The 25,883-nt window shown below is 48.5% G+C and overlaps 1 protein-coding gene across 2 annotated transcripts in view; it reads right to left on the bottom strand.

Annotated features, from left to right (window-relative positions):
• Nucleotides 1–2,112: 2,112 nt before the first annotated feature.
• The window catches only part of PLA2G5 (phospholipase A2 group V), a 54,269-nt gene continuing 30,498 nt past the window's right edge, over nucleotides 2,113–25,883 (bottom strand). Inside the window, exons 4-9 of one of the 2 annotated variants that reach the window (XM_037730418.1) lie at nucleotides 25,452–25,785; nucleotides 9,291–9,396; nucleotides 8,969–9,018; nucleotides 7,640–7,784; nucleotides 4,112–4,218; nucleotides 2,113–3,433 (exon numbers count right to left, since the gene is read on the bottom strand). In XM_037730418.1, the coding sequence (XP_037586346.1) occupies nucleotides 3,309–3,433; nucleotides 4,112–4,218; nucleotides 7,640–7,784; nucleotides 8,969–9,018; nucleotides 9,291–9,358 (495 nt within the window). In that variant the 5' untranslated portion in view covers nucleotides 9,359–9,396; nucleotides 25,452–25,785 and the 3' untranslated portion in view covers nucleotides 2,113–3,308. Of the gene's footprint in view, nucleotides 3,434–4,111; nucleotides 4,219–7,639; nucleotides 7,785–8,968; nucleotides 9,019–9,290; nucleotides 9,397–23,692; nucleotides 24,620–25,451; nucleotides 25,786–25,883 lie in introns of those variants that run through there. The other variant, XM_017506280.2, reaches the window with a different exon arrangement.

Below are 25,883 nucleotides of genomic sequence, written 5' to 3'. Positions count from 1 at the left end.
AATGTTTTCCACGGTGCATGTTGCAAGACCTGGCCCCAGCGCCAAGCTTCCCCTGTGTGATGCCATCGGTTCTACTAAGAACACAGTTTTGGGCAGAGGTGGGAGGATCACTTGAGACCAGGAGTTCAAGTCCAGCCCAGGCAACATAGAAAGAGCATCAACTCGATAAAAAATTAAATTAGCAAGGTGTGGTGGTGCACGCCTGCCGTCTTAGCAGCTCTGGAGGCTGAGGTGGGAGGATCCCTTCAGCCCAGGGGTCTGAGGCTATAGTGAGTTATGATCATGTCACTGCACTCCAGCTTAAGTGACTGAGACTCTGTCTCTGAAAACAAGAGACCACAGAACATGGCTTTGGGATCAGACAGCCTGCTTCCTTCCCACCTCTCTTCCTTATTACTTGTGTGGCCTCAAGCAAAACACTTTACTTCCCAGGGCTTCAGGTCCCACCCCTCACATAGGGATGAAAACAGCAGCCTCCCTGGGCAGTTAATAATGTCCATATGGAGACCAGGCACGTGACTCACGCCTGTAATCCCAGCACTTTGGGAAGCCAAGGAGGGTGGATCAACTGAGGTCGGGAGTTCGAGACCAGCCTGACCAACATGAAGAAACCCCATCTCTACTAAAAAAATACAAAATTAGCCAAGTGTGGTGGCACACGTCTGTAATCCCAGCTACTCAGAAGGCTGAGGCAGAAGAATCACTTGAAACCGAGAGGCAGAGGTTGCAGTAAGCCGAGACTGCGCCATTGCACTCAGCCTGCCTGGGTGGCAAGAGCAAAATTCCATATCAGAAAAAAGAAAGAAAGAAAGGAAAGAGAGAGAGAGAGAGAGAGAGAGAGAGAGAGAGAGAGAGAGAGAAAGAAAGAAAAGAAAGAAAAACTCCACATACCTCCTACTTCATCAGCCCACCTTAGCCCTGTCCTCCGCCCCTCCACCCTGACCAGCAGGCTTTTCAGTTTGGTAACAACTACAAGGGAGCTCCCCACTGTCCAGCCCCTCTGTGCATACGCTTATAGAGATCATTTTACCTACATTTGGAGGCTTGCATTTGTACCTGAAACCCAATTCAGGTGACAGGAAAGGCTCTGTATGTGTAGGGCAATCTATCCATTAAGTATGTATGAAGATCTAGCTACGGAGGCATTTGCAATCTGGTCTGTATGTTTCACTAGCTCTCTTAAAATAGGATGACCTCCCTGATGGTTCTTCTGCCAACCAAGGGATCTGGAAATGCAACAGTCAAGGAGAAACCTCTCCACGAGTTTTGGGGCTCCCTTAGCTCTCCTCATTCCCCCAGAGCTGTTCACAGCCACCAAGGTGGAAGACAGCAATGGGATCTCCTCCACTGAGGATGAAGCCCAGAGCCCCAGACAGACTGACACCCCAGGGACAGCCTCCAGAATCCAAAGATGCAGTAGAGCACAGAAGACATGAAGCTGGCCCTCAGCTGGAATCCAGGGGCTCCCCCAACAAATCCCAAATATGGGTGAGTCCCCAAACTGCTCCTTTTGTGGACTGGGATTGAAGGGAATGTAGAATAGTGGCCAGAGCCCAGGGTTTAAAGCTAGGATCTGAGGTCAAGTCCTTCTTCTGCTTCTGATGTGTCGTGTGACTTTGGGACAGTCTCCTAACCTTTCTGGGCCTCAATTTCCTGGTAGAAAAATGAAGGTTCTCCATGGTTCCTTACAGCTCAAACACACGCCAGCCGGTAGTGTTGCCTTCATAACCTCATAGCATCCCTCTCCTGGGTGGATGCTGGGACTCTGAGCTGGAATGTGCCAATGAGAAGGGCCTGCCCACAGCCCCCTCCTGCAGAACTTACCAGCAAAGCACTGCCCTGCCTGCCACCTGACCCTCATGGGCAAAGGGAGAAGTGTGGACTGGGTTCTCTATTCTATCACCACAATATCACGATTGAAGGAAAACGGCATTAGAGTGAAGCCTTCAGTTTCCCCCACATACCCATTCAAAATTGGATCAGGGAAATGGCTTTGATTTTAAATATTTCATGAGCAAATTCGGCATTGAAGCCCCTCCCTGTGTGGCATTATCAAATATAGACACGGAGTCTAAATGAAACTTTTTGAAAACACTGGTGCATTCAGGGTAATCTCATAAAATCAATTTTATTTTGAAAACATTCAACACTAGAGCTTTTTAAACATAGATCCTGTTTATCATGTGGTTAGTTTGGGGTATGTCAGAATAAAGAAGCCATAGGTCCTTTCTTGGAAGGATGCTCCTTTGTTTTGGATACATCCTTTCTTCCTGCAGGCTTGGTAGCAAAACACCCGTTCTTTTATGAATTGATAGATGTTTTTTTTTAATGTCCTTACTTTGCAAAAAAAAAAAGGAAATAAACCCATAACTGATAGCTATTTTTAAAAAATTCCTGCTGTGTGAAATGCCAGAACATCAGCATCCCCCATATCAGCATCAAGGTGAGCTTTAGAAGCCTCCTTTTACATTGCAAGGAACAAGACAGTTTCTTTCTCAAAGAGACTGAACGTCAGAGAGGTTCAGTAACGAGCCCAAGACCACACAGCTGGAGGAGCCAACGCTGGGACTTGAATGCCACCCTCTCTGACCTGAAAGCTGAAGCTGTCATACTTACCAGTTATCTTTCCTCCACCCCATCAAGGAAGAATGAGACCCAACACTGGGCTGGAGAGGACCCCAAGGTTTAAGGAAATGAGCCCAAAAGAAAGCCTGAAACAACCCAGAAAACCCTGCATTTACTAATCTTCCCTTCTGTCTCTGAGACAAGGTGGATAACTTCAGGTTTATAGCCCTAGTGGCAGAGAAAGAGGCACCAGCGATCCCCCACAGCAGAGGAAAATGCCAATGCCGTTTTTATTAGCCATGAGAAGGAATTTTATTTAATATCCATGCACCAGATTTAGAGATTCAATTTGGCTCTTCTTGTGTAGAAATTCTCTGGAGGGTGGTGGTGAGAATCCGCTTACAGAAGCTGAGAAGTAAGTGCATCTCAGGAAAGTGCTCCAGCTGGAGCCAGGATGCTGTCTTCAGAGAAGAGAGACACAGCCAACCCTGAGTTGGGGGAGAGCTCTTGGCACCAGAGGGGGTGCCCTCAGAAGTGGAGGCCCTGGGACCCTATCAAGTCCTACGACTAGAGTCACTCTCCTGGGACTCGCTGGAGGGCGTGGCCCTGGGGATCCTCGAAGCTTCAGGAAGGATTGAGGTCTGCAATGTAGGAGCCTCTCTCAGGAACCCAGCAGAGTAGGAACTCTGCGTTGCAGAAGAACAGAGCAAATGCTTGGTCTGGAAGGAGCTCGCTGGGGATGCCTAGAAGCAGAGGATGTTGGGAAAGTATTGGTACCGCGGGTTGTAGCTCCGTAGGTTTCTCCTGAGGCAGTAGACGAGCTTCCGGTCACAGGCACAGAGCTGCACACGACAGAAGGGCCCCGGCTCTGCAACAGAACACGAGGAGCGAATGACAGTGGGAAGAGCGTGCTTGACTGACTGATCACTCCCATCTCAGCAGAGACCCCATGGACCTCCTGCTCCGAGGAGCTCTCAGCCTGATGAAGGAGGCACGGCTTCTAAACAGGGGGAATGAATAATCTGATGGAAGGGGCACAGCTGCTGCTCAAGGTGATGTTTCAGTCCAGGAGACAGTTCCTGCCCTCAGGGAGTTTCCAGTCGGATAGAGAAAGCACATTCCTTCCTCTGGGGGACTCCCAGACTGATGGTGGAGGCAGCCACTGCTCTGGAGGAACTCTCATTCTCACAGAGCAGAAACCACCCCTGGGCCCTGAGCTTGAATCCTGCTATGTGCACTGGCAGGCCTTCAAGCTTCCATTTCCTGATGTCTAAAATGGAGGAGACTAAACCTACTCCACAGGTATTTGGGGATCAAGAATCCAGAAAAAGGAAGCATGTCAAGCCCTTGCACAGGGTGGATGCTAAGATGTTTCAGCCCTACACCAGGGGTCTGATACAGCTGCAATAATCCTGCCCCTCTTGTTCCAGTTCTGCACCCAACCCCACTTTCCCCAACAAGATACAGGCTGACTGCCCTCTAGGGCAACTGAACTTAAAGTCAGGTGTTCTTCCAATGGCCCAAACGGGCCCAGCCCCAGCCTTACCGCAGGTGACCAGGCCCCATGCGAATCTGTATTTGTAGGACTGTGTCCAAATGTTGCAGCCCTTCTCCTCCAGCCGCCCATAGCAGTGGTCATGCACCCAACAGCACCTGTCCATGCAAGAGACTTAGATCCTGAGCAGGAGGTGTGCCCTCCTGACCCCGTCCCTAATAGGAGCAAAAATTCAACCATGTCACTTTAGCAGAGGACACCTTGGTGGAAGCAATGTGGCAGAGAAGATCTGGTAGCATAACTGAGTAATTTCCTGCTCCTCATTTCCAGCCAGCAGGTCATGGACCCTTGTTTTCCTCCTGGTCTCATGATTAGACTACATTTCCCAGCCTCCCTTGCAGGTAGGTATGGCCACATGACTCGATCCCTGCCAGGGGAGGTGGATGGAATTGATGTACTCCACCTCCAGACCTGCCCAGACAAACCTCCCACACTTTCCTCCGCCGTCCCTCTGCCACCATCCTTCAGCTGGATGGAGAAGACCCAGCAAAGGATTCTGAGGCCACAGGGGATGGCAGAACCACAAGATGGGAGGAGCCAACGTGTGATTCATACTGAACTATTATGTGAACCAAAAATAAACTTCTCATATCATAGGTCTCACACCTGTAGATCAACCAATATGGATGGAAAATGTACGTAGGCCTATTTACTTGTGTCTGTACTAAACATGTACAGACTTTTTTCTTGTCATTAATTCCCAAACACTACAACAGCTACTTCCATAGCATTTACATTGTATCAGCTATGATAAGTAATCTAGAAATGATTTAAAGTATACCATCACAGCCGGCGCGGCGGCTCATGCCTATAATCTCAGCATTTTGGGAGGCCAAGGCAGGCAGATTGCTAAAGTCCAGGAGTTTGAGACCAGCCTGGGCAACATGGCAAAATCCTGTCTCTACTAAAAATAAATTAGCCAGGCATGGTGGCACATGCCTGTAGTCCCAGCTACTCAGGAGGCTGAGGTGGGAGAATCACCTAAGCCCAGGAGGTCGAGGATGCAGTGAACTGAGATCACACCATTGTACTCCAGCCTGGGCAACCAGAGTGAGACCCCGTCTCAAAGAAAAAAAAAAGGTCAGGGGGAGGATACAATCACATAGGTTATATGCAAATACTACGTCATTTTATATTAGGGACTAGAGCATCTGCAGATTTTGGTATCCACAGGGGTCCTGGAACCAGTCCAGGGGATCACTGTATGTTAGGTGTAGCGATTGCATATAAAAGGTTTCCTTGGTTTACAGAAAAACTGAGATCTTACAGAGGAAACACCTCATTTCTCCTATGACTAACATCTTACATTAGTATGATACCCTTGTTAGAATTAATGAACCAATATTGATATATTATTAACAATAATTATTCCTAAATAATAATACATTGTTACTATCTTATTGATTGTATAAAAGTCATAATTGATTCAGCGTTCCCTCATTTTTACCAATGTCCTTTTTCTGTCCCAGGATCCCATGTTACATTTCATTGTCTTGTCTCTCTTTTTTTTTCTTTTTTTTTTTGAGATGGAGTTTTGCTCTTGTTGCCCAGGCTGGAGAGCAATGGAGCGATCTCGGCTCACCGCAACCTCCACCTGCCGAGTTCAAGTGATTCTCCTGCCTCAGCCTTCTTAGTAGCTGGAATTACAGGCATGCGCCACCACGCCTGGCTAATTTTTAGTAGAGATGGGGTTTCTCCATGTTGGTCAGGCTGGTCTTAAACTCCCAACCTCAGATGATCAGCCCATCTCCGCCTCCCAAAGTGCTGGGATTACTGGCTTGAGCCACCGCGCCTGGCCCATTGTCTTGTCTCTTTGGACTCCTCTTGTCTGTGGCAGTTCCTCACACTTTCCTTGCTCTTGACCATTTTGAGGCATACTAGTAGATAGTTTATAAAATGCCCCACTATTGGGATTTGTCTGATTTTCTTTTTTCTCATCATGAGACTGGAGTTTGGGGTTATTTCTGTTGCTGTATTGTTCCAGTCTTGGCTACTGGAGGCTCTTTCAGTCAGCACATGTACCTCTTGTCACATGGCCATCAAGGTGGGCTTTGGTTTTGTTTTTGTTTGAGCACTTCCTTACTTTTTGTCACTAAAAGAAGTTCCAGGCTCATCTTGCATATTTCCTGCCTTGGTCCTAGAATTGGCCATTTCTTCAAGGAACCCTGGTTTTATACGTGTGCGTGTGTGTGTGTGTGTGTGTGTGTGTGTGTGTGTGTGTCTTGGAAGGGTTCTTTTATTGAAGAATAACATTGGAAACCAGATCTAGGCATTAACTGTGCTTGTTGCTACTGTGGTGTCATTTCTTTTAGGCCTTCTCCACTGACAGCAAAAGAACATTTCTTTTTCCCATGTGAATAAAAAAAAGTATATGATCACACAGGCTATATGCAAATACTATGCCATTTTATATCAGGGACTAGAACATCTGCAGATTTCGGTATTCACAGGGGTCCTGGAAGCAGTCCAGGGGATGACTGTATGTTAGGTGTAGCAGATTGCACATAAAAAGTATTGTTGGTTTACAGAAAAACGGAGAAGACCTTACAGAGGAAACACCCATTTTCTCCTATTACTCACATCTTATTTAGTATGATACTTATATCTATGCATCCTGGTATCTGTGCATACTTCTACACGTAACCATCCGCCTCTATAATAAGCTAAACCGGAGTCCGTGTTGAGGTCTCTAACTCTAGCGCTGTTGTTGCACATGGATCATTCTGGCTTCCTGCCCTGGCTTATCCCACTCCAACAGTGAGAAGCTTGGCCCCAACCATCTGTCCTTTCTTTGCTTCATCATCCCTTTCCTTTATATATGTCTAGCAGTATCAGAATTGTTAACCCAGTTGGGTATATTTTCCAAGGAACAGAATCTCCCTTTTCACACATTCTTCTAGAACTTTAGCACTTCCCGGTCAAGAGGTGGAATCTAGGTCCCCTCCCTCTTAAAGGCTTTGACACTGTCTTGACCAAGAGTACAGGGTGACACAGTGGAATTTCTGAGGCTGACCATAAAACACCATACCCTTTAGTCTTGCAGTTTCGGGATACTCACTGTTGCAACCCAAGAGTCACCATTGTGGGAGGAATCCCAAACATCCTGGGAGAGGCTTAAGTGACAGGAATTGCGGCCTCTGGCCCACTCCTAGGCCAGGAGATGCTGACAACTTGCCAGCCGTAGGAGTGGGTCATCTGGAAGGTGGATTGTCCAGCCCCAGTTGTCCAAGCTGAAGTTGAGACAAGCCACTCCCACAAACCCTACCCAAATGGAGAATTCACAGGCAAAGTAAATGATCAGTGCCGTTTAAGCCACCACATTTAGGACCACTTGTTATGCCACAGTAGACCAACTGACACCTTAGACCACTGTGATTGCCAGCTAAATTCTTTGAGACTTAGTTTTCTTATTTATAAAATGGTACTTTCATACTCATCTTCCGGAACTGATATGAAATTGAATAAGAAAACGTGGGTGCAGACCCTGGAGCCCAAGGGCAGTTATAGCAATCAGCTCACCAATCGGTGCCATCCTTGGGGGTCCCTTGGCCGCCCCAGCCACAGTAACAGCCGTAGAAGCCATAGTTCTTCAGGGCGTCCTTCCCTGTCACCTTTTCGATCATGGATTTTAGGTCCAGCAAGCCCCCTTGCACAGCAGGCACACCTGGAAGACAGCCCATGTTCCCAGGTGACACCCAGGCAGCCCAGCCCTGCATTAGGCCCACTGCCCAGCACCTCCTACCCTTTCTCCCATCTGGGGCTTGGAGGAACCTGCGTGTCTCTTTTTAATTCTCTCAATCAGTGGGAGGGGACACGCAAGCAGTATGGAGAATTGGTTAGGAGTTTGGAATTGAAACATGAGCAGACTTGGGTTCAAATCCTGACTCTGCCACTAATTCAAAGTATGGTATTGAATGGAGTCAGAGCCTCAGTTTCATCATCCGGAAAATGGGGACCCAAAATTAGCAGCTACATCTTGGAGTTGACATGAGGGTTAAAATAACATCAAGTATGTGAGTTTTGAGCATGACGACAGGCACATAGTAAGTGACCGTGACATATAAGCTGTAATTCATAAGGTATTTTCACGAAGCAGGCAGACAGGAGCTTCCTGTCTCTCTCGGCAATACGTTCCTCTTCCCCACCACTCCCTTCCCCTCACACTTTTTAGAACATAAGGCAGAGAATCTAAAAGCAGGATGGGACTCTTAGAAATTGCTGAAGGCACTTCCCTCATCTTACAAATGGGAAACTGAGATTTGGAGGGAAAAGGTGCCCTGTCCAGGGTCTCACAGCGAGCCCAAGGCCCCCTTGCTCTTTCCTTCCTCCTCCTGGGGTCTCCAGGCACCTGGCAAGACATTAAAGAGCAGGACAGCCTGTCAGGGGATTGTATACATGGTCACGGGACTGCAGGGTAGAACTAAAGCCATCTGTACAGTCACCTCCCAGCTGGACAAGCCAGAGCTGAGAATGACCCAGGAATCGTGGGTTGGAAGATTGATTTGGGGATTTTTTTTTTTTAAACTTATTTTATTTGCATAGGAGAAAAAAACATCTGCCTCCTACATTTGCTAGCCACGTAACCTCCGTGTCCACCACCTTTACACAGCTGAGGTATGATATCTCCTAGGACCCTGCCACAGCCCCACCCACGGACTGCATTAGCCCATGTCAGATGAGGAAGCAGAGGCTTGGAGGGATAAAGGCTCTTGCTGATGTCTATGCAGTCAGTGCAGAGCCGAGATTCAAACCCAAGTCTCTACCACCTCAACGGCAGGTGTCCTTTTCACCACCCTACTACTCTCATGGGGTAGAAGTTAATTCAGAGGTCGTGGGGCCACCACTTACTACAAGCCAGGAACCAAGCCAGTGGGAGGAGGCCCTTCATCTCTGGGGTTCTGGAAGAGAAAATACATCCCACAACAGGTCTATCAGGCAATGCCCCCACGGCCCATTCAGCTCCCACCCTGGCTCCCCACCAGGCCCCGCCTATTCCACTCTCTGTCCTGGTGGGCAATAAACAAGGTGAGTCTAGCCAGAAAAGATGAGGCAAAAAACTACAGGTCCCCTGAGGTCTCTGGAGGCAGAGGGGCAATAATGGAAGCATTTGCTGGGAGACTGTCCCGACCACCAGTGTGCTTTTAGCCACAACCCCCCCAGACATACTCACCCCGTCGGCAAAATGGCTAAAAGGAACCAGAGAATGGCCAGGATTCTTGAATGGAGATTTGGTGGCATACATAGAGAAGCAGGACTTGATGTAAACTAGACATGGTCTTTGATAAAAGATGTAAGAAGCTTTCAGGAAGAAAAAATTCCTGGACAGAGAGCACTTGGTGTCCACAGCAGGAGGGCAGAGGAAAGCCAACGGTTCTACGTCTCATACTCTTTAGCTCACAGTGCCCTAGTTGCCTGTTTGCAAGGATGTCTACCCTGATGGTTCTTTGCAGGCAGAAACTGGGCGATGCACCCCTCTATTCTAACACTGAGAATAGTGCTTGGCCCAGAGTAGGTGCTCAGCAGTGAACCCTGAGCACCCACAATGTGCCAGTGACTTTCAGGGCCTGGTCATGGCTCTTATGGGCGCCAAGCACTTTTGCCTTTATAGGCATCTTTCTGCTATATATTTATATTTATATTTGTATCCACATGATTATTTTTGACAACTATGTTGGCATAAAGAAAAATATAATCCAAGCTGGATTTATTATTATATATTCTTTTCTTTCCTCTTGATTTTAAAGGAATTTATAAAATTAAGACACTCTCCTGAGCCCCAGATTCTGGTCTACCTAAAGAATAAGTTAACCCTGGGGGCTTGTGGGAGTGCTGCAGGGTAAGGTAGGTATCACGGTCCCCATTTTGCCACTGGGAAAGGTGAGGCTCAGAGAACTCAGGGCCTTGCCAGAGGTCACACAGCCACTGAGAATCCGGTGGAGGCCGGATTCAAGCTCTGTCCTTCTGCGCCCCTCACTGCACCACACAGCCTCCCTTCCCAGCATGAATTCTTTGAGGGGGCTTGTTTGTTCCTTCTCATGCTCTACCTCTCAGGCAGAAGCTCTTGGCTTCACTCCTTAGAATCTGTCTTTGGTAAAAACAGCCATTGGTAGCCTAGAGTCCAGGAAATTCCATGTGTCTCAGGCCAGCACCTGATTCTAATTTGGCTTCTCAGAGGTTCCTTGCCGGCAGCTGCTTGATTCCCTTCCTCCCAGGATTCAAAGTCCTTGTTTATCCACAGCTGGACAAGCCCAGGCTTTCCCCTTCAGTGCCCTGTTGTCTCGAGTCCCTGAGTTGAATGGTCACTTGTGCCAGTGCTCTGCCGGAAACCCTGGCACCTCCCAAGGCCTGGCCTCCAAATACACCTCAGACTCCTTGGGGCTCCCGGCTACTGAGCTGGCTTCCATGCCAGCCCTTGTCCAGCAGCAACACCAAGTTCCAAGAACATTCCTGAGGGTTCTGTTCACCCACAGCCTCTGCTCTGAGGGCTGCAAACAGCCAAGGAAATGGCCCTGGACCCCACCCTTCCACGCCAATCTTTCTCTGCTGCTCCCTGGAGCTGTGGCCCAAGGACACCAACTGCCACTCACTGGGCACCTCTCGTGTGCCAGGCATTATCCACAATCTCTCTAAACCCACCAATGACCTTGGCAGGCCCAGCGTCTGTCCTTTTAAACGGTTACTTGTTGAAAGAATGACTAACAGTTGTCGATTTTACAGATAAGGAAACTGTGGCTCAGGCAGGTGCCCTGAGTTGCCCAGGGGTTTAGCCCAGGACTGTGAATCTATTTCCTTGACTGACTCTACTCCACTGCCTCTCAGCATCCCTGGGCACTAAACATACTTTTTATTTTCTATAGTTTATGACACTTTGACATCTTGGAGGCCTTGTTGGCCAGAGACAGCCTGCTCCTTCCAGGGCTGATTAATTCCTAGAGACCTCAAATGGCTCCTCTGTGAGCATGTCTTTCATATGCAGACGAACTGTGACAGTAGTGAGCAGGCGACCAACAGGTGATGGGCAGGTAGTTGGTAACTGTCTCTCTAAATAACTGGTCGCAGCCAGCACCAGGGAAAGGCAGTCTTCCAATAAACAGGAACACCTGAAGCTGGTGAAGAGCAGCTTCCGGATAGGATCTCAGGAGTTGGGCAAGTGGGCTCACACATGCGCACGAAGAGGCAAAATGGCGGAGTTTAACTGGTGTGTGACCGGCCAGGGACATTCGGCGGGTAAGGGAAGACCGCCTCAAGGACGCATGCGTCCAACTCTGTAAACACACTGCGCATGCTCCCTCCTGAGTGCCGGCAGGCCACTGTGCATGCGCACCGCCCGCCCAAGGGAAGAATCGGGATAAGAAACACAACACCCTGGAAATATGCCAGTATATAAAACCCCAAGTCAGGCCGGGCATGGTGGCTCACGCCTGTAATCCCAGCACTTTAGGAGCCCGAGGCGGGTGGATCACCTGAGGTCAGGAGTTTGAGACCAGTCTGACCAGTGAGAGACCAGCCTGACCAACATGGAGAGACCCAGGCTGCACTAAAAATACAAAATTAGCCGGGCGTGGTGGCACATGCCTGTAATCCCAGCTACTTGGGAGGCTGAGGCAGGAGAATCGCTTGAACCCGGGAGGCAGAGGTTGCAGTGAGCCAAGTTTGCGACATTGCACTCCAGCCTGGGCAAGAAGAACGAAACTCCGTCTCAAAAAAAAAAACGCACAGAACCCAAGTCAAAGGTCAAACAGCACGCCTGACTCTCAAGTCGCCTGCTTGACTCTCACGTCGCCTGCTTGCTCGGCCCTCTTCGAAGTATGCTTTCCTTCCTTTCATTCCTGCTCTAAAACTTTTAGTAAGCTTTTACTTCTGCTGTGAAACTTGCCTCAGTCTCATTCTCCTTCTGCCGTATGCCCCGCAGTGGAACTCTTTCTTCTGAGGAGGCGGGAACTGAGGATGCTGCAGATCGGTATGGATAAGTCCTACTGCTGACACTGCCAGTCCCCCGGCACACCCCGCCCACCTTTCCCTCACTCTCACCCTCCAAGCCAAGGCTTCTCCTGCCCCAAATCACCACCCCAGGCCCAGACACTGGACAACGAGGGAAGCCTGGAGTCCCGCTGACATGATTCAAACTGGCTGGTCCTAAATCGTATCCCCTGCCCTGCCACCCGTTCCCTCTGAGGTCACAGCAAAGGCCCTGGGCGATGCTTCCCGTGGCCCCTCCTGATGACCTGGCACTTCCAGCGTGGCCCTGGGTGGGAAAGTACGCCCTCTTCTCCTGGGGTCTGTAAATAGCAAGCTATCTTTTAAAAGGCAATCATTTCCTGATCTGTTGGCCTCCCTATACCTGAAGAAAACCAATCTCCCAGGTGCATTTGAAAACACCCTGGAAAGAGTAAGAAAGCAGTTTCATGGTGGAGGTGGCAGAGGCATGGAGGGCTGCCCTGAAGAGCGGCCACTCAGTGGAGCCCAAAGTGGGCCCCAGGAGGAGGATGTGGGCTCAGCTATTTTGATCAAACGACCACAGAGAGGAAGCGCATAGCCACAAGAGAATTTCGGAGGAGGGCAGCAGTTGCAGTAATGACAGGGAGAGAATGGAGACGAAGGACCAAGGGAAGATGTGGAGGCCGGGACGTGGCCAGGTCGCCGAAGGATGAGTCCCCCAAGTCCACATGCGGCAGCTCCAGGACTTCCCAGTTCATGCCTCCTGGCTGGAAGGAAAGGGTAGTGCCGAGCCCCACTGCACAGAAGGTGCCGCTCAGCCCTCCTGCTGTCTGTGAGGGAGGTGATGGAAGGTCCCCCCTCTCCTGGCCCTGCGCCCCTGACCAAGGGGGCCAGGTGTCTCCTTTCCTAGCCCCTCCCTCGGCCCTGCTCCCCACACCTCCCTCAGGCAAAGCAGCCCCAAAGATGCGATTCCTCACCAGTGAGACCTTTTCTCCGTCCTCAGAGGCCCGCAGAAGACGCCAGGGAGGGGCCTGCCTGGTTTTAAGGACCTCTCTGTCACCTCCCACACTCCTGCATGGGCCAGCTCCAAGATTCCTGGTAACTCGCATAGGAAACCCTGTTTCCCCTCACCCTGGCATGACCCCTGGGGATTTTTTTCCACTGTGTATGCAGAAGCAGTTTTTATCTTCTTTTTTTTTTTGAGACGAAATCTCGCTCTGTCGCCCAGACTGGAGGGCAGTGGCCCTATCTCAGCTCACTGCAGCCTCTGCCTTCCTGATTCAAACAATTGTCCTGCCTTAGCCTCCTAGATATCTGGGATTACAGGCGCACACCACCACACCTGGCTAATATTTTTGTATTTTTAGTAGAGTAGGGGCTTTACCATGTTGGTCAGGCTGGTCTCGAACTCCTTCCTGACCTCAAGTAATCCACCCGCCTCGGCCTCCCAAAGTGCTGGGATTACCAGGCAGAAGGAGCTGTTTTCCGTAACAGGTCACAGAGTCCAGGTGGCTTTCGGGAGAGACCGTGATCAGAGTCAGGCTTGGGCCACCCACAACCCAGGGCTCTTCCCTGCCAGGAACAGAAGCCCTGGAATCTCCCTCCCGGCACAACCTCCCTCCCACCCACCATACTGGATCTTTGCCAAGTCCCCCAGCCCGGAGACTCTGCTCAGATTTCATCCTGTCTCACTCAGCCTCAACCCGAGGACAGCCAGGGAAGACAGGCGGCCCCGCTCCTGGACTTGAAGCATTGCCCCGTCTTCTTCCTAACTTGCTAACTCCCAACTTCTTCTGCCCCATACCTGAGCTGGGGTGACTCGGGAGGTGCCTGCAGAAACACAACTCCGAGCTACCTACAGAATGTTGCTCCCCCATGTCCAGGTGGTAGCCCTTTGTCAGCACCTGACTCCCTGCTAACTTCCTACAGTTCTTCCCTCGGGGAAGGGGAAAGAGCCAGGCTTGCAGTTAGAGAGATGCAAGCTGGGGTCCCAGCTCAGCCACTTCAGTAGCTGTGTGACCCTGGGCAAGCCACTACCTTTCTCTGTTCTTCATGTGAAACATGAGAATTATGAGCCCCTCCAGCTCCAGAGGCTCCTGGTGAGGGGCGTACCATGTAAAACAAGGTACGTGGGTCAGGCACAATGACTTACCCTGGGAAGCTCAGGTGGGAGGATGGTTTGAGCCCAGGAAGTCAAGGTTACAGTGAACTGTGATCGTGCCCAGGAATTTGACTAGCCTGGGCAACAGAGCAAGCCCCTGTCACTATTAATAAATAAATACATACATAAAAATAAAAATAAGGCATGTAAACTAATGTCAGTTGCAGAAGCGTGTGGCCCAGTGGGTAACATCACAGGTTCTATATCAGCCCCAGGTCCTGGGTTCAAATCCTGGCTTCTCCACCACTCACCACATCACCTCGGGGCTGACCAAAGCTCACCTGCCTGAGAGAGCTGTTGTTAGGATTAAATGAATTTATACATTTATAACTTAGAGCCACAGCAAATGCAGAGAAGTGCCAATAAATCAATGACAGCTTACCTTCTAGAATGTTCTCACAGGACATAGGTAGCTACTAGTATTCTCCTCTCCATTTTCCACTTCTGTTAATTCCACCTCTTACCCCACCACCTCCCACACACTTTTTTGAGAAGACTTGAATTTTTTTTTTTTTTTTTTTTTTAAACAGGGTCTGTCTCTGTCCCCCATGCTGGAGTGCAGAGGTACAATCACAGTTCACTGCAGCCTCCACCTGGGCTTAAGCCATCCTCCTGCCTCAGCCTCCCAAGTAGCTAAGACTACAGTGGGTGCCATCATGCCCGGCTAATTTCTTTGTGCATTGTTTATAGAGTCTCAACATATTGCCCAGGCTGGTCACAAATCCCTGGGCTCAGGTGATCCTCTCATCCGGGCTTCCCAAAGTGCTGGATGACAGGTATGAGCCACTGTGTCCCATCAAAGACTTGGATTTCTGCCTCCTGCCCCTCCTTGCTGTTGACTTCCTTTTCTCTCCCTCCCTCTTGTCATCAGAGAGAAGCCCCTCCTTAGGCCCCCTGGACGCTTCTTTTCCTAGGACTAACCACTGAGCTCCCGGAAGAACCCTGTGAATTCAGTTCAATACCAAAAATATTTACGAAGTGTCTGCTACATGCCAGGCAATGGGATTTCATGATGAATAACAGAAACTGTGCCTTCACAGAGCCCCCCTTGTGGCCAGTGGGAAACAGAGAATGAAGACAGAAGTAAACAGAGACATCATCTGACCAATTATAAGTCCTCAAGAAGTATATGCAGGACAAATTAAACATCAATTAAACACACTCGTTCTCTGTCATTTGCTGGGTCTATCACATGCAGGCTTGCCCAGGGCTAAAGCCCTGCCGAGGGCAGCCATGGAAACCCGGACACTCCCTCATCCTGAGAACCTGAGCTGCTGACATATCCCTGGCCTTATCAAATGGTTTGCTGGCACATGGAACAGGATTACCCAGGGCTCACTGGCAGAAAGTCTACATCGAGTCCTCCTCCTCCAGGAAGTCTTCCATGATCCCTCCTTCCACAGGGAGCTTACTTGTCTCTGGAATGCTATAGAACTCATCTGATATGCTGTCCACTCTGGCACTTTCTGTTGGAGGGAATTACAAGGCTGATGGCTCATAAAGGGATGAGAGAAGAACTCGGTCTCTAATGAACATTTGCTATGCCCCAAATGCAAGGCAAGCCCAGCATTCACAGTCTTCCTTAACTGTCACAAAATCTCATGGGCACTATAATCACAATGTATAAGCAAGTAAACAGAGGGGTAGATGTTAGGTAGCTCGCCCAAGGTCACACAGCTAGTAAAAGGAGGATCCAGAATCGTACACCTGACCCATCTGTCTGTCAAATCCGTGTTCTTTACAAAAAAGGGTTGTGACCCCATTAGGACATAATGATTGAGATTTTCACAAGACAGCTAACCAGAGTGTCATGTGGGTTCCTTATAGACGAGGCAGAAACGTGAGAACTGAGGTACAGTTGGTTCAATGGGTTCAGAGTCCCAATCATTGCTGATGAGTGGAACTGGATTTTTCATTATAAACTTTCAGCCCAGGGCTTCATAGAGTCCTAGGAAATGCTTTGCTTGGTCTACACAGTGCTTTTTTTAAAAAAAAAGAAAAAAATGGTATTAACTGCCAATGTTATAAACGCTAAAAGATCTTAGACAGAAATCCACATTTCCAGGCTGGGCACAGTGGCTCATGCCTATAATCTCAGCACTTCGGGAGGCTGAGGCAGGCCTGAATTGAGNTTCTGCCTCCTGCCCCTCCTTGCTGTTGACTTCCTTTTCTCTCCCTCCCTCTTGTCATCAGAGAGAAGCCCCTCCTTAGGCCCCCTGGACGCTTCTTTTCCTAGGACTAACCACTGAGCTCCCGGAAGAACCCTGTGAATTCAGTTCAATACCAAAAATATTTACGAAGTGTCTGCTACATGCCAGGCAATGGGATTTCATGATGAATAACAGAACCTGTGCCTTCACAGAGCCCCCCTTGTGGCCAGTGGGAAACAGAGAATGAAGACAGAAGTAAACAGAGACATCATCTGACCAATTATAAGTCCTCAAGAAGTATATGCAGGACAAATTAAACATCAATTAAACACACTCGTTCTCTGTCATTTGCTGGGTCTATCACATGCAGGCTTGCCCAGGGCTAAAGCCCTGCCGAGGGCAGCCATGGAAACCCGGACACTCCCTCACCCTGAGAACCTGAGCTGCTGACATATCCCTGGCCTTATCAAATGGTTTGCTGGCACATGGAACAGGATTACCCAGGGCTCACTGGCAGAAAGTCTACATCGAGTCCTCCTCCTCCAGGAAGTCTTCCATGATCCCTCCTTCCACAGGGAGCTTACTTGTCTCTGGAATGCTATAGAACTCATCTGATATGCTGTCCACTCTGGCACTTTCTGTTGGAGGGAATTACAAGGCTGATGGCTCATAAAGGGATGAGAGAAGAACTCGGTCTCTAATGAACATTTGCTATGCCCCAAATGCAAGGCAAGCCCAGCATTCACAGTCTTCCTTAACTGTCACAAAATCTCATGGGCACTATAATCACAATGTATAAGCAAGTAAACAGAGGGGTAGATGTTAGGTAGCTCGCCCAAGGTCACACAGCTAGTAAAAGGAGGATCCAGAATCGTACACCTGACCCATCTGTCTGTCAAATCCGTGTTCTTTACAAAAAAGGGTTGTGACCCCATTAGGACATAATGATTGAGATTTTCACAAGACAGCTAACCAGAGTGTCATGTGGGTTCCTTATAGACGAGGCAGAAACGTGAGAACTGAGGTACAGTTGGTTCAATGGGTTCAGAGTCCCAATCATTGCTGATGAGTGGAACTGGATTTTTCATTATAAACTTTCAGCCCAGGGCTTCATAGAGTCCTAGGAAATGCTATGCTTGGTCTACACAGTGCTTTTTTTTAAAAAAAGAAAAAAATGGTATTAACTGCCAATGTTATAAACGCTAAAAGATCTTAGACAGAAATCCACATTTCCATTTCCAGCTTCTCTTTAAAAGATCTAGCAATCCTGAGTCTTGACTCCAGCATGGCAACAACTGGCCATTGCCGAGAAATAGCTGCCCCATGGTGGGGTACATGATTCACTCTGCCCTCGTCCTCAAGCAATCCTTATAGTCTTAGGTTCAATCTGCCTCACAATTGCTGTCTGCCTGGAGGAATCTCTGGTCAGCCCTCATAAGCTAATACCAGCTGCACACCGTGGACTGCGGCTGGATGCATGGTGTCCACGACCTGGAACCACCACTTCTTAGCTGTGTGACCTCTGGCAAGTTTCTTATCAGTGCCTTAGTTTACCATCAGAAATAACAGGGTAAATAATTTTACCCGTCTCATCTCTGTGTTCTGAGTTGATACACAGCAGGTGTTTAGACACACAGTAAGGTATCAGTAAATGGTTATTTTTAATAGGATGGTGGACATGCCACCAATGACCGCTGAGAAACTTTCTTCAAGTGTTTAGTAGAAATTCAAGAATGCTGGGAAGAACTGGCCAAATAGATGCAGCGGGGTAGGTCACAAAGACCCCTGGGTGTCAGGCTAAGGAGGCTGGAACTTGGTCTTGTCCTGATCTTATCCTGATCTTGATCAAGAGCAAGATAACCTGAGTTCAATAAGAAGAGAATGAACAGGTCCTGTCCAAAGACCCTCAAAGCTGAAATGCACAAAGACAGGGTGGGTAACACAGCTCAACAATCACATGTGTGACCCCCAAACCCAGTCCTGGTCACATCACAGAAGCAGTGGTCATCTTTGGTGGTGATGGCAGGAGTGTGGTGCCCAGAACAAGGGCTCTTAGCAGGCCATACCCAGAGGGATGTGCCTGGCCCTGGGCCCCAATCTGAGGAGGTTTAGCAGGTGTCTGGATCACAGGAGACAGAAGGGAGGGAATTAAGACTGACTTGAGTTTGAAAGGTGGCTGGGGGTACCCAGTCTGTCTCCAGATCTCTGAAGGGCTGTCGGGAGTAGGAGGAATCAGAACTGTCCCATGTGGCTCCAGACTGCGGAACCAACACCCACCCAGCACGGACGCACTAAGCAGATTTTGGCTCGATCCAAGAACGTTTTTCTATCAGCTCATGTGTCCTGGGAATTGAATGAGCTGTCTTGGGAGTGGTGAGTTTCCTCTCCCCGGAAGGCACTTTTTATTTGCCACTTCTTAGGAAAGGAAATGTTGCATGGGCGGTGGGCACTGAGTGGGTGGGATATGCCCCCGCCTGACTTCTCAGGAAAAGGAACTTAATCTTTAAGTGTTGGAAACACTTAAAATGCAGATGAGATCTGTCAAAGCTCATGAAATCAGCTTCGTCAGTTATGAAGCCTAGGTTCTATCCTGTTAAAAAAAATTTTTTTAAATTACATTTTGCCAAGGTTCAAAAACAGGGCAAACTCATGAGTCGTTCAGCTGCTCCATAACATGGAGAGGGCTGTCAAATATTTTGTGCTCCCTGCCCAGGAAGGCCACCTCCCCACAACATTTTATGCAGCCAGAGGCATGTTCAGATATGTTGCAAGAGCAATGACTAGCATGAGAGAAGTGGATGAGCTCCAGGATGCCCTCAGGGTCTGACATTCCGTGCTCTCGAATCGACTTGCTCATGAATCCTCTGAGCTTCTCCAATGCAGCTTTTGCACTTCCTGCTCTCCCTACCTAGAATACTTAGCCCTTGCTTCTTTATCCTCCAAGTCTCACCTTAAATGCCACCTTCTCCAGAAGGCCTCCCCTGACCACTTACCCAAGGTCACCCTGTTTTTTCCCTTCATAGCACCAACCATCATCTTTAACTCTCTTTAACTTACTTGTTTATGGCTCATGTGCCTCATGCCTTCCCCCAGAATATAAGCATCTGAGGACAGAAAACATGTTTGTCTTCATCTTGTTCTTTGTTATATTATCAGCCTATCAGCAGGTAGTAGAGAACCTAATATATATCTTTTTTGTTTGTTTTTTTTGAGATGGAGTCTCCCTCTGTCACCCAAGCTGGCATGCAATGGTGCGATCTCGGCTCACTGAAACCTCCGCCTCCTGGGTTCAAATGATTCTCCTGCCTCAGCCTCGTCAGTAGCTGAGATTACAGATGTGGGCCACCATGCTGGACTAATTTTTGTATTTTTGATAGAGTCAAGGTTTCACCATGTTGGCCAAGCTGGTCTCGAACTCCTGACCTCAGGTGATCCGCCCACTTCGTCCTCCCAAAATGCTGGGATTACGGGTGTGAGCCACTGCACCCAGGCCCTAATGCATATCTGGTGGCCGATAATTATCTGTGGAATAAAAGAATGATGGGATGGATGAAACAATTAAATCTGGACATAAAAGCAGCCCCCTGTGGGTTTCAGCCAGGCTGTAAATTAGCAGCTTCCCTTAAAGATACACATAGCTAGTTCTGTCTTGGTGTCAGCCCAGAATGCACGTGTAGTTTGTACATGTTACAGCTATTGGTTAATAACAGGCTCGAGTTCAACCTTCACCATAACCTTGGCTAAGGAGGCAATCGGCACACCAACTCCATAGCAAATACATGTTTTATCTTTGAAAAATGTAATCCATTCAACTGTTCACCCTTAGGAAATCTACCATGAACTAACCTCCTTTTCTGCCTTTGTTTCTGTTGTTTTTCCTCCACCTAACATGCTCTCCACTCTCCTTTTCTGTAGAAGGTAGGAAAGTTCCTCTTTAAAGTTTTCTTTCTTGTTAAAGAATAAATCATAAGTGTTAGAAATAGTAGTTTGGTTATTTTTTTTTTTTGAGATGGAGTTTCGCTCTTGTTACCCAGGCTGGAGTGCAATGGTGCGATCTCGGCTCACTGCAGCCTCCTCCTCCTGGGTTCAAGCAATTCTCCTGCCTCAGCCTCCCCAGTAGCTGTGACTACAGGTGCATGCCACCATGCCCAGCTAATTTTTGTATGTTTAGTAGAGACGGGGTTTCACCACATTGACCAGGATGGTCTCGATCTCTTGACCTCATGATCCACCTGCCTCCGCCTCCCAAAGTGCTGGGATTATAGGCATGAGCCACCGTGCCCAGCCTAGTTTGTTTGAAACACTTTCTTCAAAGCCTTCTCGCTTTTTGCTAATAATGCTTTGTTAAGCCCTATCCTACGTAGCTGTTAGACACGCTCACAGGCACAAAGGAGAGTCTATATCCTTGTACTTTCACCAAGATATTTATGCCATTGCTTTTCTAAGTCCTTTCACAAGCAACTTTCTGTCCCCTCCTGATTTGGACTCCCTCTTTTCCTTTTGTTCTCCATTGCCTTTACCTAGTCAAGGAAGTTTTAAGTTATTAGCCAATCAGGTTCAGTTTTAGGTTGTGCAGTCTAACTCCAACCAATGGAGATCAGTCACAGCAGTGAAGACGACCCCAAATGCGTAAATGATAAACATGCCTACTTTTTCCTTGTTCGTTGTACTCTGGTGGCAAGATAGCTAACAGGAGCATCCTTTCTGCAGAAAGTAAAATTGTCTTGCCGAGAGATTCTTTGTCTCAGTGCTGATTTTTCTCTGTGGCACCAAGCATCTGTTTCCGACATTTTCTAACTGTTTTCCTACATGGTAATGTCCCTTCTTTTTTGGAGGAGAGAGAAACCTGAGGAAAGGCTGTCCCTCTGCCTGGCAAGATCACAGATGGCACCCAAGGTTCTAGGCCCATGAGCCTGAAACACCTACAATTCAAGACCACTCCACTTGTCTCAATCCCAATCCAACCAAGCAAATGTTTCTTGAGCAATTCTGTAGGCAGAGGTGTTTCTGTAGGCCCATCACACCTAGAATAACATTGGAACTCTTTCCCTGGGCCTAAGAGAAGGTACCCCTCTTTTGAGACACCTTCCCTGATACCTCCCCAGAAGAGTTCACGGCTTCCTCCGTTTTTCCTGGGTCAATCTTTCTAACCTCTGTAACAGCACAGAACACATCCACCCAAGTCAGAGGCACCTGTCTACCCTCACAGGACATGGCCCTGCATGACTGGCCCCCCACCTACTCCAGTCTTGCCTTATATCACCCCAAAGCATTCCTGGGAAGAAGCCAGATGTGAAGGCTGTCAGTTCCTTAAACCTACTAATTTCAATCTCTCTCTCTCTCTCTCTCTCTCCCTCCCACTCTTCCCTTTTCATCTGTTATTTCCTCCCTTCCTTCTCTTACTCAACTCCTACTCATCTTTGTAAACTTAATGTACTTATTTAGCGAGCACCTATTATGTGACAGGTGCTGCTCTAAATACTGAGGATACAGCAAAGAGCAAAACAGCTGAGAACCTTGCCCTCATGGCAGAGCTTGCATTCTGGAGGGAAAAGACAGAAACAGACAAGCAAATAAGTAAAATGTATAGTTTGTCAAGTGGTGATGGATGCAATGGAGAGAAACAAAGCAGGGAGCAGGGTGGGAGTGCTGGGTGTGTGCGTTTGGGGGTGGGAACAGGGACTGTTGATGGTGGGAGTGGCCGCTTTATTTATTTATTTATTTGTTTATTGAGACAGAGTTGTGCTCTGTTGTCCAGGCTGGAGTACAGTGGCGCGATCTCAGCTCACTGCAACCTCTACCTCCCAGATTCAAGAGATTCTCCTACCTCAGCCTCCTGAGTAGGTGGGACCACAGCCGTGCACCATCATACCCAGCTAATTTTTGTATTTTTAGTAGAGACGGGGTTTCATCATGTTGACCAGGCTAGTCTCGAACTCCTGGCCTCAAGTGGTCCGTTCGCCTTGGCCTCCCAAAGTGCTGAGATTACAGGCGTGAGCCACCGCGCCGGGCTGGAGTGGCCACTTTTAACAGGGTGGCTGAGAAAGGTCTTGCTGGGGAGGGGACACTTGAGTAAAGCCATGAAGGTGGTAAAGGAGCAAGCTATGGGGACATCCTAGAGGAGGAAAGCTCCAGGGAGAGGGAAGAGCAAGCACAAAGGCCCCAGGGTAGGAGTGCAGCTGGGAGCTGGGAAACAGGGAAGCTGGGTCTGCCTTTGCCAAAACGTCTTGTGAATCCGTCGCCCTACCCCGAACTGGATCAATCCACTGCCCTGAGCTCTCCCAGCACCCTGAGCCTCCTCTCTTCACAGCACCAATCATATTGTGTTGCCATGTCTCTCCCACCAGGCTGTGAGCAACCTGCGGACAGGGACAGTGTCTTTTATTAATACTTTGACATCTCCAGTGCTCGGCATAAGGCATGATACGTATTCATTGATGAAATCAATTAACGAATGAACAAGCTAGACTGTGAATCCTTGATGGTGTCTCATTTACCTCTCTGGCAGCACCTAGCACTCTGCATGGCACAGATTGGGTCCTAGGAAAAAATGTTTACTGAATGATTAACAGAAATAGCTGATGCCTTATTGAGCGCAGATACCATGCTAAGTTCTTTATGGGGCTTCTCTCATTTTATCCCTAAGGCGATCCTATGAGGCGGATACTACTATCATATGCACTTTGCAGATTGGGACACTGAGGCTTGAAGAAAAAGAAATGGCTCATACGCGCGGTCAAGCAGGTCAAAGCTCGGAGTTGTCCTGATCCGTTTGACTCCCAAGTCCAAATATACTTAGCCCAAAGCTAAACTGCCTTCCAGAGAGGGGAGCTAGAAAGAGAGAGAGAGACGGAGGAAGGCAGGAGGAAGATCTCCCTTTAAGGGCACCTTACTCATCTCTGGGTCTCTTTCTGTGTGTACTGAAGTGTCTGGCACGCAGTGGACGCTCTCAATAGTTAAGGGATGTTAAAACGATGTTGGTGATCTCTTTCCCTAAAGGGGAATATTTGCCTGTGGTTTAGGTTAAAAAGAAATCCAAACCAAAAAATCCTCAGATTAACGTAAACACAAGTCCTAATTCCGCCTTCTCATAACTCTTCCTAGCTTTGCTCATAATTTTAGGTATGATCTTCCAGTAACCTCCCTTGAGGTGTGGCCTGGCCTCCTTAACAGCCAGCTTTCCAGGCCTGACAATGACAGGTAGAGAGCTGTGCCTGCTCACCTCCCTCTTGGACTCTCCACACCCCCCATTCTCCAGTCTCTCCCTCCCAGCTGGCCTCCCTCCACAACCCCCAATTTGTGCAGCCCCCATCAGTAACTAACCTCTTTGGCTTGGCCTCAAATCCTGCTCCAGAGGTCTGCCGCCATGAGCAACCTCCTTGGGCGGACCCTGAAGCCCCAGGTCTCACTGGCTCCCCATCTCCAGTCAGAACATGGGGGTCCACAGACCATGGATCCAGGGGAGTCAATTCTTGGCCTCCAGAATCTTAAGCTGAGAATAGGGGTGAGCGATGATGAGGACAATCCTGGAGGTGGCGAGGGAAAACTTCTGCCTGGAGCCAGCCGGGTGGAACCCTGCTCAGCCCCTGACTGCCTTTGCAGAGGCAGGAAGTCCTGCACAGTCGGGCCCTGTGGCTGGCTGGCCTGCCAAGGGACTGGGCAGTCACCCAGAGAATTCCAATACGGGTGGATTTGAGTCCTGAATTATCCAGGTCACGGCTTTAGCCACTTCACAAGCGTTTGCTAATCCCCTCAGCCCCAAGTAACCCCTACCTCAGTCCTGGGCTGAGAACTTTCTTAAGGCTCTGACAGCCTGCTAAATATCTTAACTATCCAAGTCCCTGGGGGCTTGTCAGACTTGGCTGGGACAAGAACATGAACACAATATTGTATCTTGCATACAGTAAAACTATTTAATGTAGACATTTCCCCTGTTGCCCCAATTATGGTTTTTATATCCAATTCATTGGCTGTTTCCAATCCAGAATCCAAACAAACATCAGGCTTTGTGTTTAGCTGTTGTGGCTCTTTGGTGTCCTTTAATCTAGAAAGTTCTTTCATCTGGTTTCTTTCTTTTCTTTCCTTTTTTTTTTTTTTTTTTTTTTGAGAAAATAAAGAGAGAGCCCAAGAGGAAGCCCAGGGGGAGGTGAGCAGGCACACTCCTCTGTTGACGGAGTCTCTCTAGGGCTGCTGGGGTCCTTCATCTGTCATTGTCAGGCCTGGAGAGCTGGCTGTTAAGGAGGCAGGCCATACCTCAAGGGAAGATGGAGGTTACCAGAAGATCATACCTAAAAAAAAATTATTTTTTATTTTTTTTTCTATTTAATTTTTGAGATGAGGTCTCACTCTGCCACCCAGGCTGGAGTGCAGTGGTGCAGTCTCAGCTCACTGCAGCCTTGACTTCCTAGGCTTGAGTGATCCTCCCACCTCAGCCTCCTGAGTTGCTGAGATCACAGGCACATGCCACCACACCTGGATAATTTTTTGTATTTTTTGTAGAAATGGGGTTTCACCATGTTGCCCAGTCTGGTCTCAAACTCCTGAGTTCAAATGTCTTCCAAAGTGCTAGGATTACAGGTGTGAGCCACCATGCCCAGATTTAATCTGGTTTCTATTTTAAAATGACATTGATATTCTTGATTACAAGCTGTCTTGCAGAGTACCCACCAATCTGAATTTGCCTATTGCTTCCTTATGATTATCAGTTAGTCATTTTTTGTAAGAATACTACATAGGGCCAGGCGCAGTGGCTCACACCTGTACTCCCAGCACTTTGGGAGGCCGAGGTGGTCAGATCAGCTGAGGTCAGGAGTTTGAGACCAGTCTGACCAACATGGAGAAACCCCGTCTCTACTAAAAACACAAAAAAGTTATCCAGGTGTGGTGACCCATGCCTGTAATCCCAGCTACTCAAGAGGCTGAGACAGGAGAATCACTTGAACCCAAGAGGTGGAGGTTACGGAGTGCCAATATCACACCATTGCCCTCCAGCCTGGGCAACAAGAGCGAAACTCTGTCTCAAAAGAAAAAAAAAACACTACACTGGTCAGATGAGGGACATGCACATTTTCAACTTTATCACCATTCCCAAAATACTCTCTTCAGTGGATGTATCAGTTACACTCCTAGCAGCACCATAGCTAGCACTTGATAATATCACATGTGTCATTTCTTCCCAATCCGATGAGTATAAAATTGTGTACCAGTTTTAACTTGCTTCCCCTGGCTGCTAGTGCAACTGAGCATTTTCGCATATGCTTCATGGCCATTTGGATTTCCTCTTCAACGAATGGTCTGTTGGTAGCTGTGCGAATTCTGGACCTCTTCGTCCTAATTTCCATCCGAGTCCTTCCTGGCTCTGCTCTGTTGGAGGAGGAGGTCAGGGAGCGTGTTCCCTCGGGCTTCTGTATCAGTGGCTTCCAGGGGGCAGGAAACTGGAAGTCAAGACAATAAGTGTTTGCTATATATGTTGCAAATATATTCTGTAATCATGCCAGTTGTCTTTCATTTATGG

This window comes from Cebus imitator, unplaced genomic scaffold (assembly GCF_001604975.1).
Source record: "Cebus imitator isolate Cc_AM_T3 unplaced genomic scaffold, Cebus_imitator-1.0 Scaffold15, whole genome shotgun sequence".
NCBI classification, from domain to species: Eukaryota; Metazoa; Chordata; class Mammalia; order Primates; family Cebidae; genus Cebus; species Cebus imitator.
The sequence above is the reverse complement of the archived record's forward strand: the minus strand, read 5'-3'. Positions and strand labels throughout refer to the sequence as shown.